The 22,043-nt window shown below is 45.3% G+C and overlaps 1 protein-coding gene across 1 annotated transcript in view; it reads right to left on the bottom strand.

Annotated features, from left to right (window-relative positions):
* The window catches only part of LOC149360580 (cytochrome P450 2J3-like), a 36,695-nt gene that overhangs the window by 8,993 nt on the left and 5,659 nt on the right, over positions 1-22,043 (bottom strand). The window contains exons 3-7 of the mRNA XM_089567875.1: positions 11,570-11,691; positions 10,166-10,272; positions 6,807-7,114; positions 4,787-4,902; positions 4,095-4,353 (exon numbers count right to left, since the gene is read on the bottom strand). Of these exons, the coding sequence (XP_089424001.1) occupies positions 4,095-4,353; positions 4,787-4,902; positions 6,807-7,114; positions 10,166-10,272; positions 11,570-11,691 (912 nt within the window). The remainder of the gene's footprint in view (positions 1-4,094; positions 4,354-4,786; positions 4,903-6,806; positions 7,115-10,165; positions 10,273-11,569; positions 11,692-22,043) is intronic.

Here is a 22,043-nt window from a genome sequence, read left to right as displayed (position 1 = left end):
GAAAGATAGGAGTGCGAACTGCTTCCGAGCTGGTCACGGTTGAGCGTGTGATAGCAGTCAAGACGAATTTCTGCTCATGGTGCGGTCACTAACAAAACAGGATGAGATTTTTGATGACTGATTTTCAACTGTGAATTAATGTTTTCACTTTCCCCAGTGCCTAGACATTTTAATGGCACAAGAAAGTCTTTCGGCAGAACAAAGTTTTTTGCTGCTGTTGTCGTTGTCTTTTCATTAGCAAGGTTTCAAATCTTGGATTTCGCAGCTTCTTCCACTTGATTACAATTTTTTCAATAGATAGGCCTCAGTGTGAATTAATTGCCAACTTGCACAATGATTCATCGGTAACATTAGCAGTTACCCTCCAAGCTGCTCTATTAAGCCCTTTGTTATTCGGCATACATGTTAACGGCCTTGGGATGCGGCCCTGCTGTTCCGCCTCTCTGCATACAAATCCTACATCCTTCGCAAATTTGAATTTAATCTTCCTTCCCCATTCCTCTTACACGAATTACCCGTCCCTTTATACAAACTTAGAGCACTTTTTTTTCTATCCGGTCCCTGTTCAATCCCTTTATTACTTCAACTTTATCGGCGCGCGACGTGAATCAGTGGTTATGATGCTCGACTGCTGACCCGAAAGACGCGGGTTTGATCTCGGCCACGGCGGTCGAATCTCGATGCAGGCGAAATTCAAGAAGCCTCTGTACTGTGGAATATCAGTGCATGTTAAGAACCTGAAGGGGCTGAATTTTCCGGAGCACTTCACTACGGCCTCCCTCATAATCTGAGTCGCTTTGTGAGGCTAAACCCTGATAAACTCTAAACCAAACATCCAGTTTACCTCTGCTTCTGCAGTGCCTGGCTGAAGTTATGCGCACCGGATGATGAACTTCCCCGTCTCCGTCAAGCCGCGGATAAGCGGGGCGCTTAATTAGCTGGCTAAATTAAGTGCAGTACTGCGACAATAGACCTTATTCACGCTATCAATTAGGCGATCGAGAAATGCGCAGAATGTAACCAGCCTCCACATGTAGCCTTCATTTTACGAGAAAGCATTGGACTCAGCGGAAACCTCAGCTGTCATGCAGGCATTGCATAATCAAGGTGTTGAAGTGTGTTATGTGAAAATATTCGAAGATATTTATAACGATTGCACAGCTACCGTAGTCCTCCATAAAGTCAGCAATAAAATTCTAATAACGAAAGGTGTCAGGCAGGGAGACACGATCTCGCCAATACTATTCACCGCCTGCTTACAGGAGGTATTCCGGGGCCTAAAATGACAATAGTTGTGGATAAGAGTTCATGTTAAATACCTAAGTAAGTTGCGATTTGCTGATGACATTGCCTTGCTAAGTAATTGAGGACTTGAACTCCAAAGCACGATCAATGAGCTAGACATGTCTACTTAGGGCAGGTAGAGACCGCTGATCCAGATCATGAGAGGGAAATAACTAGAAGAATAAGAATGGATTGGAGCGCATATGAAAGGTTCTCTCACATCATGAATGGCAGTTTGCCAATATCCCCCAAGAGAAAAGTCTACAGCAGCTGTATCTTACCAGTACTCACCTGTGGGGCGGAAACGTGCAGGCTAACAAAGAAGGTTCAGCTTAAGTTAAGGACAATGCGGCGAGCTATGGAAAGAAAAATGATAGGTGTTGCGTTAAGAGATCGGAAGCGGGCGGGGTGTGTCAGGGAACAAACGCGGGTTAATGACATCCTAGTCAAAATCTAGAGTAAGAAATAGGCTTGGGCACGGCATGTAATGCGAAGACAAGACAACCGGTTGTCCTCAAGGGTAACGGAGTGGGTTTCAAGAAAAGGCAAACGTAGCAGGAGGCGGCAGAAAGGTAGGCGGGCGGATGAGATTAAGAAGTTTGCAGGCATATGGTTGCTGCAACTGGTAAAGGACAGAGTTAATTGGAAAAACATGCGAGAGGACTTTGCCCTGCAGTGTGAGCAGTTAGGCTGATGATGATTATGATGATGATGCTATAACCCCCACAAAATGTGCGCGTGTCAATTTTCAGTTTGCTCAAGCATAATGACAAAGCATAATGGCAACCATACCCCATTACATACTGCAGCGATTAAACCTTCATACTTCTATTGACCGAACCTAAGGACTCTTAGCACATCTGAAACACATTGTCTTCGTACAGTTCTGAAAGAATGCAGCTTGAATGCAGTTCTGAAAGAATGCAGTTGTCTTTTGCATTTTATACATCATAGCAATATACGCCAGGAATAAAATATATTGGCAAATGTATAGCCTGCGAAATTTCTCGAAATTCGCAGCTTGCTTTTGTACGTCAAGACGTCGCACTATGTGATGTGTACAAAAAAATACCAGATATCCTACGCACTTTTCCAATCGTAAGTACGTCCATTGTCATCAGCGTGACTACAACCACTGCAGGGCAAAGGCTTACAAACTTCTTAATCTTTTCCGCCCCCCTAACTTTCTATTGTAAACTAACATTGATGACCCCAGACAACCTGCCTACCGAGGGCGTTATCAGAACTTTAAAGGTTACTAGGTTGCGCTTGTCATCTTGTGGCGGCCCTTGTGTAATATAGTCAGCGCCCCCCTGCGCTAAGCAGTACGTTATACGTGTTTTATCCGCGTAAGAGAACTTCTTGCGGGGCTAGTTGGTAATGGATTGTAAAGACGCCAAAACCACACACACACAAGGTGCTCTGTCCCGTTCTCCTCTCTTGTGTGTGTGTGGTTTTTGGCGCCTTTACTTTACAGTGTTTTATCCGGTAGTGCGCTTCGATAAGGCAGTAGAATATATGCTTACTGTACAGTGCGTTGACAGCACAGAATGAATTCACTTCTGCGATCATTTTTGAAATCATGGACATACAATTTGCTTGCCCTGCCCTGCCCTGCCCTGCCTTGCCCTGCCTTGCCCTGCCTGCCCTGCCTGCCCTGCCTGCCCTGCCTGCCCTGCCTGCCCTGCCCTGCCCTGCCCTTCTGCGCTGCCCTGAACTGCCCTGCCTTGCCCTGCCTGCCCTGCCTGCCCTGCCTGCCCTGCCCTTCTGCCCTGCCCTGCCTTGCCCTGCCTGCCCTGCCCTTCTGCCCTGCCCTGCCCTGCCCTGCCCTGCCCTGCCCTGCTCTGCCCTGCCCTGCCCTGCCCTGCCCTGCCCTGCCGTGCCGTGCCGTGCCGTGCCGTGCCCTGCCGTGCCCTGCCTTGCCCTGCCCTGCCCTGCCTGTCCTGCCTGCCCTGCCTGCTGATGTGGAGCTCCTATTCGCTGTATGTTTTATCGAAAAACTGAAAATCGATTTACCTTCGACTCAAGAACGGAGTACAAGTCCGTCGGATAAAGGGCGATAATACGAAACGACTAGAGCTTGTTATTTTATAATTAGCGTCATGTAGGCCTATGCAGTGCAGGGTATACTCTGTGAGCCCTTCCTAAAGTTATGGCTAAGAGGAGGAAGTGGGTGTTGACAGAAGAACTATTGCCCCACTTTCCACGTATCGCGGGTGTGCTAAATGTGGAACATTTTTAGCTCTTCAGCCTCGTAAGAAGACACGTTTAGCGAATTTGGCTTATTTTTCCGCAATCTCTACTTCAACCATGCTTATTAAAGTGGTTTTATTATTTTCCTCTCTTATTTGGATGGCTCTTTTCGTGATTTCTGGAGAGACCTCTAAAACAACATTATTTTCCTCTCAAGCCCTCAAAATTCGGTTTACTATCAGCACTGTTTTAACGCTGAAGTATCATCAGTACCACCAGGCCAACTGTCTATACTATTATGCTCCAACAACCCTGTTCTGCATAAGCTGCAACTAGCCTATGGCTGGAAACTTTCCCACCTCAGGTCGCTGCCTTATTCTCCTCTTTCTCCTATGTTTACATCAGGTTCGAATCTACTGCATTATTCCATGTGGCCACTGATTTTGTGCAAAAAGCCTATCAGCTACTTCTAAAAGAACACAAGTATGCATGTATAGCTAAAGTGTGTTCGCATGAACGCATAAGTTTGCAGGACATTTGTGTTTGCATATATTCACAGTTCGTTTCCACATATTCTCAACCTTCCTCAATGTCTGAAATAGTGCTGAAGAACCCACCCTCGCGGTATATTGAAAGGCGTGGCCACTTTCCAGCGGAACATTTCCCATATCGTCGCCATGGTGAGCGGCATACGCGTGTGGTCCTCCCATATGGGCGATCGGTCGAAGCCCACAACAGCGTCAATCTCCTGATGTAGCTCTGCTTGCAGTGTGTCCGCACGGGTCGCTAGATTGAGGAGGTTCCAGTGGAGATAGAGGGGGCCAAGCACGGCTGTTCCTGTGAGTATATCCACCATGTTCCCTACCATGGCGTCAACTGAAAAACATTTCAAAGACAGGCAAGCTGTGGCGAATGCAGAGCAACAGCCATTTCTTAAAGCAAGCACCTGGATCATTTAACGCGGTCGATGGAGATTATATTGTTTTACTGTGTCAACCTCTTAAGAGTAAATGCGTTGTAGATTTAGAACGAAGTAGTCAGCTCGTATATGTTATTTACTTTTAATTGGGGCGCATATTTTGAAATGTTCGCCAAAAATTTTCTAGTTGCTTTTACTGTGGTCTTTACTTCAAGTTGGGCTTTTTTCTGGGCAGAGCAAATGCTGCTACTCTGGCTGGGCTAACACTTGTACAAGATACACAATATCTCTTGTGGGAAAATTCTGCTCGCGCAAGAATTCTCGCGCATCGCAACGCACTCAGCTGAGCACATGAGGAAGACCTCAATGTACAAAGTGTTCGGTACTCACATCTGAAGTAAGGGTCGCATTGTTTCTCGGCTTCACGTATTTTTTCCATATAGAGGTCGATGTAGCTCCGTTCACGTTGATCCCTTTTCGTGTCGCGGTTAATCTCTATTAAACGCCTGAGAATAAAAAGCATAAATTCTGTGTAATTTTTCTCTTAGTCGTGGACAATAGTAGGGCAGCTTTATTTTGCATCTGTATACAATGAGATGAAAATTATACGACACTTGTAATAGCACACAAAGAGCCGTTGAAGGTGCTGAGTAGCACTGGGTTATACTAAACATAATGATCAACTCTGAAATCTTTCAGTAATAACCATTCTTTCCCTGCACTAAGGAAAAAAATGAAAAATGAACTCTTCTGCCTCAAGTCTGTAGGTACTGTGTGGGGGGAGATATCGAATTTAAACACCTACTAATTAATCAGGGTTAGCGAGGATAAGTGAAGACAGCTTGAGAGCGACTCCAGATCTCGCGCAAGGTCATGTAATGTCAATCTCTCGCATGAACTTTTCTCTCTCGACGCCACTGCAATAAAACGATTTGACATAAGGCGATACAGAACACAATCGGGCAAAGGTGTCATATAAGGTAACAAGAGCTTTAAAGGGAGCGTCTTCCCAAAGCTATCAAATCACATACGGGACGGTAACGTGAATTCAGTAGTACGACGAAGATGACTTTCATGCCCATGGCACTACGGGATGAGAACATGAATGTAGTAGATACCAGGAAGAAGACTTTCATATTTATGCATAGGCAGTATTTTCTTGCAAGCTCAGTTTGCAGATTATTATGGGTCAGTACACCTCAGTATAGGAAAGTAGGTAGTGTCACAGATGGAGCACGTCAGTGCATATTTGTTTTGAGCTTCAGAAGAGTTTGTGATACTTAAAGCTAAATAAATAAGCCTGCATGCTCAGAGAAGCACTCCGTGGCGCCAACCAGAACGGCTTTTTTCAACAATGTCTGCTCAAGGTCTGGTGTTCACAAACGTTGTCTGCCCAGAGCAGATGATGCAGGTGCAAATTGTGTTTTTTTTTTCGATAAGACTCCTGCTGCGATGGTTAATGCTCAAGGTTTTATATTTTGTATAGAGACCAAGTTCTTTCTGGAGATGTTTTGGTGGGCTGTTCTCCGAATTCTTCTCCCAAATGAAACACGTAATGTAGGAGCAAGGAGTTAGATTTCAGAAAGGGAGAGAAACAATGTACGGTTTTTATTATGTCAGCAACAAAAGAGAACAGGACAAGTATATGTAAGCAAGAAGCCAAGGATATGGTAGTTTTAGCTCCTCAATTTATTTTCATGTTGTCATCACCACCGTTCAGGCTGACACGTTCCTGGCGTTTCCTTATTAACTGTTATTATAAAGTATTAGTATTATTTCCTTATTACACAGCCACCTTCAGATCGAGCTGCGGAATTGAATGATTAAAAAAGGTTCGGATGCCTATTTACGTTTACACCTGGAAAGAAGTCGACAGCGTCGAATAGCAGCTAATGCGAGTGGAGAGTAGAAACCAGGAAGATTGCTTCTCAGACACCTCAGCTAAAGAGTGCACATATTGTTACTCGCTTTCCGTTTTCGTCATGTATTCCTCATCCAATTAACTAAAAATGCCCTTAGGTATAAAAACGATAAAGTTCTGAACCCACGAGATGCGTCGTCGACTCTTGCCCTTATTTTTTTTGTGATTCCTCTCGTTGTCCTTTTCTGTCTGGTGGTTCTTGCGAAGCAACAGGCGTTAGACGTTTTACTTCGACCTTCGTTAGCACACATCTTCAAAGTAAAGCTCTTTCTCGATCACACACACACATGCTACCCTGCCCAAAGGTTTATACCTTCTCCTAGCAAACTCTGCTCGCAATCACTGAAGTTCAATTAACAAACGCAAATACTTACAATTACGCTGGCTATTTTTCGCAGGACATCCAGTATTAAGTAGCACATCCCCTATCACTACCAAAATGAACAAGAGAGGCGTGATGTGTTGAATGAGCATAATGGCAACCCAGACCTGGATACGGCGTTGAGCGTGGTAGTCATGGAACGCCGTTTAGCGCTTGTGGATCTTGGCCACAGGCGGTCGAGCAGGGCCCGACGCAGCCACGCAGCGCGGGGTTCTGCTGGTGCTGTGGCGCTTTGCAGCCGGTACTCGGACACCGCGTCGTCCAGCGCTTTACGCCGGGGGTCTTCCAGGTCGTACCGGTAGCCGAGAAGATATCGACAGATGGAATTCATGTAACTTTTTTGCAAGTACGAGCGAGCAGCCACGGGGCAGCCACGTCGAGATGCAAGGGTATCCGCGAGGTGGGAGGCTTCTTCCTGTTCATGGGCAGAAGCCAAAGTGACATGAATGACGAGCGCTAGATTTTACTTTTACTTTTACCTCTTTTGCCAAGCGTGAGATTTTTAAAAATAAATACGAAGCGTTCAATGCCCTGGAACACTAATACCAACAAGACATCGGACACTAACAAGTCGAACTTACAATGCATCCTTCACCTCCACCTCGCATTTCTCAAGCTGCCAAAAGTAGTATTTTTATTACGACAAAATTAATCACAAAATTTCTGCAACAAATTGGGCAACTGAAATGTGCCAAGCGCGAAGGCATGAAATAGCCAAAGAAAACGGTTGGAGAGAAAAAATTCGCAACAAAATCTTAACGCAAATCTAGCTTTCTGCTAACGCGAAGCACAATGAAATGCCCTTGTGGCAATGCAGTGGAAACTGGTTTGGTATGGATGCTGAGGCGAAATGATGTTTGCAAGTCATAGCCTAACACTACCAGTTGATCTGTCTATTAGATCCTTAAGTAGCTTCTACAGCACCTTTGTCTATAGAAGCGGAAGCGTTTACCGTTTGCCGAAGCACTTTAACTGCGCACATTTGAAGGACGGGGACTGTGAAGCGGTGCTTTGTGGGATTGCGAAGTAACCCTGCTTCAGAAGAAAACACCGCTTGCGTTCCCGCTCACGTGCAAGGCGCAATACTGGCATGATCGAAGACGCATCTTTCCCCATACTTTCCGTCTTCCACTATGAGCGGGCAGGCTATTGGCCAGCTGTATACATGCATAACGTCACAGACGGGCCAGTTACCCGCCTCTCCGTCCCCTAGCTGCTACCGACCAATCAAGCGCCTCGTTTATGAGACAGGCAGTGCTCACACTCTCCTCCGCGCCTGTTTTGTTGGTGACAATTGATGTTTTCTAGCTGTTACCCGTCATGCTTGCAGATGCCGTATTGCCGCGAAACCCGGGGATGAGAGATCTGCTGCTATCTCTGTAAAAATTGTCCTGCTATTTCAATAGCCGACGCTCATCACTGACCACTCTTTACACGGCTATAAATAGCCTACACTGCATAGGTCGGCATGTAATTGGAGTACAAGGTATTTTGTTACACAGGTAAACTTTCGAGATTAAGATTAAAGAGAAATCGCTGCGGACAAATAAAACCACCTCGAAAAAATACGATACCTCTGTAACAGTTCCTCCAGCATACGCTGCATGTACCTGAAACGTTTTTTTTTAAATTAATTTGTGTTTCAGTCTCAAATTGTTGACAATGTGACTTTTACTTTATGAACGCATGTGTCGTCTTCGCGTGGTACATTATTGTGATGGAGCTGAAACTAGCCTCTGGCTATGGGTCCTAGAGCATTGTGCGTACTGTACCGTTGTAAATAGATTTTCGTTTGAAATAAAAAAAAATGCGAGGCCCATGCCCTGACAGCAGAACATCGTCGACTTTGCGTGGGGGCCATTCTTCTCGAGTCTAACGGCCATGCTCTGTGCAGGCGGCAGTGCCTTCAGCGCTGCTAGCAATGACCAAAATATCAGAAAATGCTTAGACAGAAACAAGCGGTAACTATTAGGCGAGAACATGCTTTCAAAGGGCGTTCATAGTCAGATGCATGCTCAGTAAAACCAGGTATAGCGGGTGCGAAATAAAACATGAACGGGGTTGAAACTAGAGAAGAAAAGTGAGATTTCAGTTCAGAGAGACTAAATACTAGCTCCCTTGGCTGGTATTTCAGTGCCACCAGCGCCGATGATTGAAAGTATAAATTTAGCTCAATTATGTTCCTTCTTCAGAAATATATATTGTTGATATTGTTACCAGTGAACTGGTTGCTGTATAAGTGGACTCGACTCGGGCATGATTCGTGAACGAATCGTAAACGACGAAGTGGCGGTCCGCTGGACGACGACGACGCTGACAGTCTGAAGCTCGGCCCTTGGAGTCTGAGCTGAGTGCTGGCCATCGCAGCGCAGCCTTCAATACAGACTTCGCCGTAACAATATCTTCGCGTTGTATTTATCCTGTTTGTGTATCATTGGACACCTGCAGTGTGAGCCGCATAATGCGATCTGCGACATATATGTTCAAGTGCTCTTTGTGAGAGCCATATAATGAACATTAAGAGCAAATTGACCAACTCGAGAATACGCTAAGCTGATGACAAACAGAGGATATACGATCGAATAATATTAAACCCTGCATCTATGGCCACACTTTTTCCATACGCGCAAAGCAAACCCTCCGTATCACTCTGATCCTTCAATCCTTTTGGGAAAAAGAAATGCCAGTAATTCAACCCAGATTTAAGAAGGTGATATGAGCGACATACTTTTTGAAAGCGATTCTTGGCTGCGTCACTGATAGCAAGTAATGGATCTTTGGCCCTCCATAATTTGATCTGCGACATGTAGGATTACCTGTACGAATTAAGCCTCAAGGCTTTTTCGGTCCATTCACTAGTTGCTCCTGGGCCTTCCAGAAAAATTTACGCTCATTAAACACCGCTTGGCTGTCTAAAAAGAAGGAAGTTGGAAACAACTAAGAATTAGTTGTCTATAGTATTCCGGGCCCCGTCAAGTTTGGTGACCTAGTTCGTTTATTTTTTTATCTTTGACATGCTGGTGCGATGGTGACCCATCAAATAGGCCTCTTCAGTTAGCTTGAAGTGAAAACCCTAGAGCCCAAATACATGTCGGCCTAGTATTATTGTAGAACCGTAATAATTCTGGTAGGGGAGGAACGACGGGTCTGTAAGAAAGACGATACTGTCCTAAAAACCGAAACCATTACTACGTATGCTTTCCTACAAGCTTTGTTTATATGCTGCTGTTTGCCTTGCAGTGTCTCCGTAATACAAGGCTACTGAAAGTAAAATTGTATATCATCCACCATTAGTGTCAATATATTTTTATTTTGTGTCCATCAATTATGATTTTGCCCTTGCTCTGGCCAAGGTCAATAACAGTAACTACCGGAGAGACGGCCATGTCGTCATCCCAGAATTTCGAACCATCCGTAATTCAATAGTGACAGCATCAGGGCACTCATCCACTGTGCTCGCCCATACCTGGATGTGCTGACACATAAGCGAGCTCCCCATTCCTAGCTTGGCGAGTGCCCGCATGGAGAACTGACGGTTCTGCTTCCACTCTTCTCCATTGAAAACTGTGATCCCTGAAAAAAGCAAACAAAAGGTTAATGTCTCGTAAGGCTCGTTGGAAACTAAGAGCACATAGCCACAAATCATCTTTTTGCAATTGGCATTGGTTAGCTTGGTTAGGATGGGAAAGTAGCTACACATCACGAAAAAGGAAACATACTGTTCCACATTGCTGCCGAACACCAGCCACGGAATTTGTTTTTATTGTTTCTAGATTGGTTTAGTTTGGTGTATTAGGGTCTAGCGTCCCAAAGCGACTCAGGCTATGACGGACTCCGTAGTGGAGGGCTCCGGAAATTTCGACTACCTGGGGTTATTTAACGTGCACTGACATCGCAGTACACGGGCGTCTGGAATTTCGCCTCCATCGAAATTCAGCCGCCGTGTTATTTTTGCTAGAGACTGTCCAAAACATATCCCTGCTGAAAAAAAGTTCTATGATGCAATAACCTCATAGGTCATTCATCGTAGAATTTCATACAATCTGTATGATATATCATACGAATTGTATGATATATCATACAATTCGTATGATATATCATACAGATTGTATGATATGTCATACAGATTGTATGATATTCTATGATGAACGATCTATGAGGTTATTGCATCATATAACTTTTTTCAGCAGGGATTGCATGCAAAAATCCAATACCTGAGTAATAATAAATAAACAAAACAATTTTTTGAGTGCGCTACTATGGCAGTAGTTTTAGCAATCACTCAGATCAAGAACGGAGGCAGAAGAAATATTGGTGCCGAAATAGTAACGTTACGCATACAACTCTAACGGCATAACCTTACGCATATTTAGGACTAGTAATCAAAGGGGAAAGCAAAATACATTTCTTACAGATAATGCGGTACCGTATTCCTGTACCCATTTAAATTCAAAAGAAATGTTTTGGCACTTTGTTTTTCTATGGCAGGCGAAGTGCTATTCCCAGAGTCATTGCATCACTTAACCACTATGCCACTGAGGCAGGAGCTGCATCAGGACTTCTAGAGGTCTATTACTCTAAAGTACGGAGCGACCAGTGTCACATATATGGCCATGAACACATATACGCACATCTTTAAGGCCGACCTTAAGCAGCCCATCAAGATTTTTTTTCTATTATTCACAAAGTGGCAACGTTCGTTGAAGACACTGAAGGTGTCTAAAGCTGCATAAATTTATGTGGCCTTCAGGAATAAAACTTTTGTCCGCCGCACACAGGATAGAAGCCATTTTTCTGGTGGTTTACATAGACGTTTTCTTAGCGACGCTCCGCGAACAGTTTGACCCCCTACGCCCTAACCGTGACTGACCTTTCTCAGCAATATGCAGACCCCACGTGGTAGGCCGGTACTGGAGTTCTGGCCTGCTGAAGAACTCCTTTATTTCCGCATAGTCGCTCAGGATCACCACATTCACAGAACCCTGCTTCAGGCTTCGCATCGTGGGTGAGGCACCAAGAAAGACAAGCGAAGGCATGAGTGTAGCAAAAACAATTGCGTTTTATGAGATACAGCCAACACTGCGACTTCGGAGTCTATTTTCTTTCTTGAGCAATTGCTGATGATGACCACAACCGGAAACCACTCTATTTCATGTCATCATTTCGCACTGCACTTGACTCTGAATCCTTTTAAAAAGCGGAAAGTAAAATGTAAACATTCAGATGTTTTTCTCTTTTTTTGCATAAACTTGTGAACACACTACTCCTACTAACACACCTCATTTATAAGTTTTATCCACGATGTCGAATTTTAACCCGATAGCCATCCGTCCCGCGGTCGTAGCTGGCATGCTCGCCGCTTTTAGGCGGAAAATTCGCACTGATAGAGACGCTCTTGACGTCACACGTGGAGCTGTTGAATGAAAAGTGATTGAAACATTACAAATCTGGTGCTTACAAGTGCGGAACTTGAGCACAGCGTCATTAGGACACGTAAGCATGTAAAGTGACTGAACTGAGATGAAGAGAACATTCAGAAAATTGGGTCAACAATCGAGCCTCTGAACCTTGGGTTTTGAGTCATACACGCTAGTGCTAGTGGACGCAGGCATGATGCAATTTCCTGTGTGCATGGACTATGTTCAAACCACTGCCAAAACAGTGGCAAATCAAATCAACCGAGTGCATAATACGAAACACCTCAGCTGTATAGCGCGAGAAAAGAGACAATGCCGAGCACACCGCCATTAGATCAAAATAGAGGCACGATCGTAAGACTAGGTTAAGCAAGGCGTTAAATTTACATTGTGTTTTCTTTTACAAAATATTTAAAGTGCTTTCGTCTCTGCGTGTCCAAGATAAGCCAGTGATGGGACCTTTTAAAGGTTATCGCGTCATACCCTTAAAGGTGGAGCTTAAGTGTATCCCAGAAGTTCAGGTATGGTTGCCTCAATCCCTGCGCTAAATTTTTATTTATTTATTTACCGTGCCCATAAAGAGGTACTCGCCTTGTTAAGGTACACAACAGACTAACTTAAACTCCCAGCACACTGACTATTAGGCATTAGAAGCAAGCTAACAATAAGAAGTGTTATTAAGCGGGTGCGATGCCCACTTCGCTAGCCTATTACAAAAATCTTTGCAGTACCCGCACTAGTTTTATTCTGGAGTGTGATGCTGTGTGCTTGTGCGGCAGCACTATCCACCGCGGCCGCCCTGTCTCATTCGGTACTTCCGGTATGTCTTTCGATGGGTCTTTTTTTCCTCGGCTAGTGTCCTTTTTTTAGTGAATGCGGCTGCTTGCAGTGTATGTCGTGGGCAAACGCGAATACGGGATGCTCATATTCCATAATTATAACATAGCTTATAGTATGCTTTATTGCTTTGCGGTCCGCACTGCGTGAATGTCCTCACCCGCGGGCCAGGAACTCGTAAATAACAGAGAGCCGGGTCACTGACAGCTTTCAAAATAAAATAAACAACGAATATATCTGTCCGTATGAAAGCAGCTCTTATTTTTTTATTAAGAGTTATTCATCTTTAGTTCTCAGCGTGCTGCTGACGCGATGATTGACAACGTTTTGCAGGGTCAAGGGATGCAGCATCCGGTGTTAGGTCTTGTCCGGAGATGATTCGCATGGTGCCTCTGAGGCGGTCATTTGTCATCCTTGAACACAGAGCAGACTTCTGCACTTTCATTAAGGAGAATGGGTGCTTTTTGAAGTGCTGCGGTCTGAACGTCATCCGAATGCCGCAGAGTTGGAATTATTCCCTTAACGAAAAATTGCAAAATTTCGTGGCACCTACGTCTTAAAACTTCTGTCGTAATGTGTTGCTTGAGGTTCAGTAAGTACCATCTGAAACCTAAGCTCAACATCGTAGACCCGCGTAGCGAATCGTCAAAAGGTAATTTCGAATTCATCGAAGAGCTGCGAATGTCTTGAATCCGCACTTACAACTCATGGTTATTATGGGTTTTCGTTGTCCTCCTTTTAGTAATAGAAAGAAAACTTGGATGGGCTACAGGCGGAAGCCTTTAATGTTTCATCTTTGTAAGCAGCAGTTGTCGACAGAAATGTCACGCTTTTCAATTGGTCGAAACGGTCGTGACGTCACAGTGCGCGAATTTCAAACGGGGCCAATTATACTTTCGCTAGTAACCATGCAACCAATTGAAGGGATCGTATAGTGGTGCTCCAAGTAAGTGGGACTGAGCTTAGTTAATCGCTTAATTACCCAATTAGCCTAATTAACTCGTTTAGTCAGGCCATATAAATAAATAAAACCGAGTAGGAAATTGGTCGATCTCGGGAATCGAACCCCGGTCTTCGGCGTGTGAGACGAGCATGCTATCCACTCCGCCATGCCAGCTCTTTTCGTCTTTATTGCTCCCATCCTCCTCCCTTCCCTTCCGGCGAGGTTTAGGTGTCCACAGAGATATGAGAGACAGATACATTTCCTTCCCTGAAAAACCAATTTACCGAGGAGCGAGGCGTAGAACCCAATGGGCGATGCGTTCTATGGACTCCCTGGCAGCGTTGCAAGACGCTGTCGTGTTCCACTCTTGGAGGCGAAGCTTAACATCTTAACCACACATCAGTGACCACACTTTACGTCAAAAAAGTGCAGCCCTGAATTTTGACGGCTGTCCACCGAGATATGTGAGACAGTTACTGCGTAATTTCCTTTCCTCAAATACAATTTTCATTTTCTTCATTACGGGCCCTCTTTGTCTTCTTTCACTCCCAGTTCCTCCCTTCCTCTACGGTGCGGTCCAGGTGTCCACCGAGATGACAGGGAATTACTCCGCCATTTCCTTTCCTCAAAAAGCGTTGCGTTCAAAGGGCAAGGCATCGCGCCGAACGGGTGGTGGCGCTCCGTGGACTCCCTCGCAGCGCTACAACACGCTGTCGCGTTCCACTCCTAAAGGCGAAGCTTAAGCGTCATTAATAAGCCGTTAATTAGTATCCAGGCAATAATCAGTAATTAACCAATAATTAGTGATTTGTCATCACTTAGTAATTAGTACTCAATTATATGTGACGCCACCAGTGCCACAGAAGCAGCGAAAGTGGTGCGGAAAACGCTTTCGCCTCTACGCACTTTAGACAGTCAAAGCGCCCCCTGAATTTTTAGATTAGCTATGCCCCACAATACTGGCAACTACTTCTTGCTCTCCTTTTATTACATCAGTATTTTATCACATCAGTACTTTCGCACGTTAAAGAACCCCAGGTGGTCGAAATTTCCGGAGCCCTCCACTACGGCGTCTCTCATAGCCTTGGTCGCTTTGGGACGTTAAACCCCATAAACCAAACCAAACCAAACCAAGCCTCCTTTGGGACAAAAGTAATTGCTGACTTGAATCTTCAAAGCAGTGTATAATTACCTACTGAAGCGCAGGAACTACCTATTCTGATGTCTTCAACGAATTGAGACTTACAACAAAATGAAAACAAAAAAGCATGCTCACAATACATGATTTGCAGAACTGGTCTCGTAACACTTCTTTTCTGACCAAAATAACCATTATGTCTCCACCCAAAACTAAAATCTTCCATTCTCCGTGAAAAGAAAAAAAGCGGCAGGTACCCTTTGTGCGGAAACTTCGCAGGTCGCCAATTCAGGATTGATCGTAGAGAGATATTGAATTAAACAATGTTTTCAGACAATACATCTCTCATCCGTATTGTAAGAAAAAAAATGGCGAAGGATTTAGCGTGGTTATAGGACGAATGCAAGTTAGGTGCGGTAGCACTTCGGTTTTATCCTCGATTTTGGTTCGGTGTTGGTTCGAAGGTCAAGCAGGTTTCTGAGATCGGCGAAATCGCACTTCAGCAATTCGACTTCAGCTCAAGGGTATGACGCGATAGCCATAATGGCTTCGTGCCCATCAATGCGGAATTGGTAATTTTCTACTTTACATTCATAGATTGCTGGAAGTACGCACACACGTCCCGGCGCAGTGATGCAACAGTTAAACGATGCGCCAGTGCCCTGCGATGGCAAATGCCGCCATCGGTGGGACTTGTCAGACAAAGGTTTCTCTTCCGGAGGAACCTTTCGAGACTAATTATTAACTGAACTGCCATCTTAACCGGTGGGCATGGTGGGCACCATTCACTGTGGGACCGGACAGACAAACATCAGCAAAATCGCTGAGTAGGGGCCATAGGGCTACTGCGCCAAACACATTACTCAAGTCGCCCACAACCGGGCCTCAGATGGTTTAGCATTGCTAAACACGCAACATCGTGCTTTCGCGCTGGTTACGGAGAACTCTTAAAGGGTTCCTGAGAAGGGCGTTTGAAGTTGGCTATAATGCGCTTGAATTGTGTATAGTATAATCTACCGAGCATTCATACCGCTTACAAGACCTCAAAAGCGAGCCGATCATTAAGAATTTATTTTTAAAAATTCGTGCTTCTGCACCTCGGGGCAACCAGCGGTGACGGGCTTCCGCCCGAATCCGCGCGCAAGTCGTCATGCAGGGCTTGTTACGTCAGCAGCGGAGAGCTGTCATTGGTTCGCCGTGCCAGCCCTTGCTGACGTCACGCAGATACCATGGCCTCGGCCGGAACCTTCGCCCCAGGGGAACCCCCGCTCATTGGTAGCCGGCGTAAGGGCCGAGTGGGCGGGGCCGGCGGAGGAGTGCCAACGTTTCGGTGTGCAAATGTGAGGAGAGGAGAGAGACGGGCACGAAAACTGGGAAAATCAAATTTTAACTGCATATAAGGGAGCTTCCGCGAAATGGGTTAAAAAAATTTTGCTCGAGGATATTTATGAAGACGCGTCCTTTAGCATCATAGGAATACCACAACAATATTGAGAGCCCCCCTTCAGAGCCCCTCTAAAGCCCTTACGGGCTAAAGGCATTTCACCTAAAGGCCTTTACCCTGAAGATCTTCACCCAGGTGTATCATTCACCCATGCCTTCACTCAGAAAAAGCCCTGCCAGGTGGATGCATCTGGCACTTTCCTCACGACCCGGTACGAAGGTATTCAGCTTTCCACGAAGCAGGCTTCAGAGACATATATACGTACCCCCTTTGTCAAAAGTGACCGAGCAGCAGGTTTTTGCTTCTCGGCCGTACAACTGAGCCTTTACGGCATCCCTAAAGACCGAAAGGTGTGAAAACGTGTGGACAAGGGTTCACCTTACGTCACACAGAATCAGAGCTTAAGGGCTGCTGTAAGTGCATAGTTACGCGGCTAAGAAAGGAACCACCGTTGCCCGGTTACTTTTGGCAAGAACTGCACGTATGCCCTAAATTGTAAAATGCGCCTGATATCGTACCGGTCTACCGGTGGCTCGTTCCTTGTGTGATGTTGAAGGCTGCTGACGTCCGTCCGAAGTTCACGCATATTAACAGGCGCCTTGCTCTTTTCGTTTCTACAATGAATGTGTACTGTCTGGTAGCGATACTTTTTATGGTGTATAAGAACACGATGATATTATCCAATTTTGGCGCACATCGCTTGCGCTTTCCTATCCGGTCACATGCTCGGCAGTAGTCAGATAGAATTTTTGTCTACATATTGTTTTTTTCCAATAAACGTTCAGTTGCGAGTGAGCGTTTGGGTCGTGTTGTAGTCTTCTTCTCTTCGTCTTTTTACGCTTATTAACCATGAATGCGTAACAACTAGTCCGATGCCTTTTCGTTGTTTTTGCAAGAAAAACAAGTGTGGCCGTGAAGCTGACATATGCTTTTGAAGCAAATACTGTAATTTTGGTGCCAGGCGGGACGCATACGGCAAGCCACCAGCGTGTTTCAAACCTTTGACTCCAGGCATGGGCTTTTATTTTCTACAGCATTTATTTTGGTTCAAATACACCTAAAAGCTCTATTGAAGAGGGTATTACACAACCGGTGTAGGTGGCACAGTGGTGGGAAGGCACAAGAAACACACCGTAAAGCAACACCTCAAGAAAGTTTGAAGATGAAAAATAGTGTGTAAACGTCACTTTGCTTTCCAGTGGCACACGTTATTCCCCGTTCAGCGAAATCATATCAAAAATTAAAATGAAAATTGTATTGCAGGAAATGAAATGGCGCAGAATCTGTAACGTATCAATAGATACCTCAACCTTGCCCTGAGGGAAGGGATGAAAAATGAATATTTAAAAAAAATAACACTGTGAAAAACGGGGACGGAGGGTAGGAACACACAGGCCAAGCGCTGTCCTGGCTCGGCTTTGTCACTTTCTTCGCAGAAAGAACAGAAATGTAAAAAGCGCGCAGTCCTTCCCTATGTATACAGCCTGTCACAGGGTCTTAAAGATGTGGCCCATAGGTAAGAAGTTGATGTGGTTTTTTCGGCACCAAATAACCTCAATAAAATTTGTTCAATCGTTGTAAATAAGGGTTGCCATCCTAATAAATCTGTAGCGTCTTGTGGCATTAAGCATGATAGGAACTTTTTCCGTGCTCTAAATGCGTCATTTATAAAATGCCTCTATCCTGTTGTCAAATTTAAATAGGTCAAACGGGACGTTGTATTAATTACACATGGCTCAGAGAACATCTTAACTCATTAGATTCTACCCGCTCCAGTAATTTAATTGATCATTGCCGAGATTGTAAATCTTGTTTTCCTTCTTTATACTATAGTGACGTATTGTACAAAAATCTCGCCGAATTGACCAGGAAAATCGTAGAAGCCTACTAAATGAGAAACAAACCAAGGTTGTGCGTCAGCAAACCATCCCTCCTCCTGCGTGACATTGAGGTTGCCTATCTTCACCCAACATAGTAAGACGTGCCTTTTAGTTTTATTGTTCGGTTGTTGCCTGTTGTCTTATATTTACCTGTTTCTTGTGATTAATTTTGGTTGAGAGTCAGCGCTAGTCCTGTGTTTTTCGAACCTACGTCCCCGTCGGTTTTTCGCGCTGTTATTTTCGGAAAATGTATCTCCAACTCACCCGCCTAGCTATCGTGCTGAAAAATGAATGTAAGCAGAAAAAGTCGCGGCAGTGCAAGGGTCAAGAATAACTTTCACCACTTGAGGATCTGGTGGTCTTTAATGTATACTCATATCGCGCAGCATACGATCACACTGCGTTTTTACTCCATCGAAACTCAGCCGCCGCGGCCAAGTTTTAACTCGGATCATTCGGCTCAGTAGCCTGGCTTTCTAGCACATTCGACCGCGCGGTAGGTCTAGAACACAATTTTACCCCTCTTTCCGCATAATTAGCTACTTGCAAGAGCAGAGGGGAGAAGCAACGATAATATGTGAAAAGTCTTAAGTATGTAATGTGAAGGAGTGGGAGGAAGAAGTGTAGAATAAAGGCGCGCCAAGGTGTCAGAGGAAGGATGGTGAGGCCAGAATTAGTGGTATTTGAGGAACAGAAAGGGCGCAGTAACCGTCTCACTTCTCGGTGGACCCTTCTACCGCGCCGTGATGGAACGGAGGAAGGTAGGAGTGAAAGACGAAATAGAAAAAATCAGGGGGCACTTGGTTGACCTAAAGTTCGGTGGGGCGATAGCCTTAAGTGCAATGTTGCTGCTTGTGTCACTGATGTGTGGTTAAGATGTGAAGCTTGGCCTCTAAAGGCTGTTTCACAAGGTGCGACGCGAACGAAAAAATACGGCCCGGTAGCACTGTCGTTGCGACGGTAATCGCAGCCCCCGTTTCACATGCCAACGATTTCAGTGGGTACCGTCGGCACCCTACCGTCGGTGCGGCCTTTCAGTGGCCAAAAATTCTTTGGCAGCAATAAATGTCAAACGTCGTGGCAGGCGTTGATTTCGTAATCACGGGTAATTATATTGAGCCGTGGTGTATTATAATGTTCAATAAAGCGCTTTCGAGATTTTTTTTTTGCCTTTGCTACCAGCTACGCAACTACGCGCATCTCGCCGCAAAGTCAGCAAAGTGTTGCGCGGGGGTCGGCCTCCGGCGCGTCATCTTTGACACTGAGCATTCAACCGTGGCACCCTAGAGCGACCGTTCTAGCCTCCGTTTCTTTCGCTAAGGACCTGTCAGTAGCGCAAAGTAGTCAAAACAATGCCGACGCCAGATTTCGACGGTTTCCCTTCCGTCATTTCCTTTCATGTCGCTGAGCTGCTATTTGTTGACTACTGTGACCATCACTGCGATCGCACCGACGCTGCGGCAGTGGCAAGGCAGTGCGACCAACTTGTTGAAACTCTGTCGCAGTGGCCCTGCGACAAGAACGACGCGCATTTCTGTCGCACACCGGCAGAAATCGTACTGCGCTGCGGCAACAATCGCACCATGTGAAACAGCCATAAGAGTAGAACGCGACAGCGTCTTGCAACCGTGCCAGGGAGTCCACAGAACGCCATCACCCATTCGGCTCTACGCCTTGCTCAACGGTAAATTGGTTTTTGAGAAAAGGAAATGTAACTCTCTCGCATATCTCGGTGGACACCTGAACCTCGCCGTAAGGGAAAGGAGGAAGATGGAAGTGAACGAATACGCCTTATTACCTAGAAGCGTCTTTGTTTATTCCAAACCACCGAGCTAGCATGGCGGAGTGGTTAGCGTGCTCATCTCGCACTCCGGAGACCATGGTTGTGTTCTCAACTTGACCAATTTCCTACTCGGTTATATTTATTTATGTGGTCTGACTAGAAAGGTTAATTAGGCTAATTGGTCTTTACTATTGTTCTAATGCCATCCATCATGTCCTGTCACTCACCTGTCAAGTGAGGGAACTCTTTAGAATGTTCGACACAATGTCTATGAAACGTCGAGAAACATCTAACTAATAATGACGGAATGAACAAAAGGCAGTGTCGACCCATTTTAATCAACGCCATCACAAATTCGACGAACTCAAATTGTTCATTCTTCAGTCAGGCTTCAAATCGACTAGGGACAGAAAATACAGAGAAGCATTCCTAATCCACAAATTTAAAACACTGCAACCAACAGGGATTAACATGTCCAGAGGAAACCTGGAATCTCTCAGGTACATTTCAGGGTTAGCATCATTTTAAATTAACAAATGTCTTGCACGTGGTCAGACCATTTCCTAGAACCTCGCATAAGTATATTATCTTTTTAGGAGGACACAGGGGCGCGATGGAGGGCGCGGGCGTGGAGGTAGACAGGGACAAGCCCTTGTCCCTGTCTGCTTTTATGTCTGTGTCTTTTGTTGCGCCCCTGTGTCCTCCTGAAAAGTTATGAACCAACACGCCCAAATACAAGTACTTCTGAGTATACTATCGCTCTTTGCACCCTTCCCACGTCATATCTTCCACCACATTTCCGGCCTTCTCACCCTCTCCCTTTGTTCACCCTTTTTTTCCTCCTAAACCCCTACTATCAATTCTCGGAAACCATGACATTCCTGTAAGCCCCTCTGCCCCCACCTTTTGGCTTTCTCTGAACTCGAGCCATCCCCCCCCCCCCCTGCCTTGTCCTTCCTTGGAAATGTCCCCCCTTTCGTACTCCTTCCGGTGCCAGCCTATTTTGTTTGCCTTGTTCTCATTTCCCTGTACCACGCTGACTAATCCTCTTATCTGAGTTTTTCAGGTCAACCCAGCGCCAACCCCCCGTCGCAGCCCCTTCAAAGACTTTGTTCATTACACACCCTCGGGATATAAGTTTTTACACTATTGCAGCTGAAAGAATCAGGATTTACCTTCCTCCTCTTCCTGACACGCATCCCCTCTCACACCACTTTCCTTCCCCACCCCCGGGGCCTTCCTCCGCGGAGCGAAGGCCCTATTTAATCCCTGCCAATGATGAACGCTTTACCCAGACGAAGACCAGTCCCCTTGTCGAAACGTTGGCTCAAGCAACATGAGGTTTTCCCCTCCCTTGTTCATTTTGTGATCCCCAAGGACCATCTACCACACCCTCTCTCTACCAATGATGGTTAATGATAGTCAAGCATGACTTGACTATCAAGCATTTCTTCTCAAGCAGTCAAGCAGTTCTTGATGCTAGTTAATGTATGGTCAGGGATAGTTAACGTGACCTTAAGTAGTACACTGATTAATTAGTGTTAGTTAAGGTAGAGGCGCAGCGCACAGCCCCATATGCCACTTCTTAACTACCACTAATTACCAATTAGTCATTTAGGCATTAGGGTTAGTTAAGGTTAATTATTTAGGCATTAATTATATAGGCATTAAGTACAATGATACAATCATGAAATCCCTTTATGTCATGTTCCGATGTCTTTCGATTGCACTTGATTAAGTATCGATTGACTATTGATTGGCATATGCCCATATAAGGCATGCATCCGAAACGCGGACACATTTGCTAACACGTCTTGATAACGACAGTATGAGGCATTAAAGGCTCTCGCCGTAATAGTTGCCGTAGTTGCGGGCTACGGAATAACTTCGACCACCTGATGA

This window comes from Amblyomma mixtum, chromosome 2 (assembly GCF_055824585.1).
Source record: "Amblyomma mixtum isolate Tamu chromosome 2, ASM5582458v1, whole genome shotgun sequence".
NCBI lineage: Eukaryota > Metazoa > Arthropoda > Arachnida > Ixodida > Ixodidae > Amblyomma > Amblyomma mixtum.
This window is presented reverse-complemented; position numbering and strand designations above follow the sequence as displayed.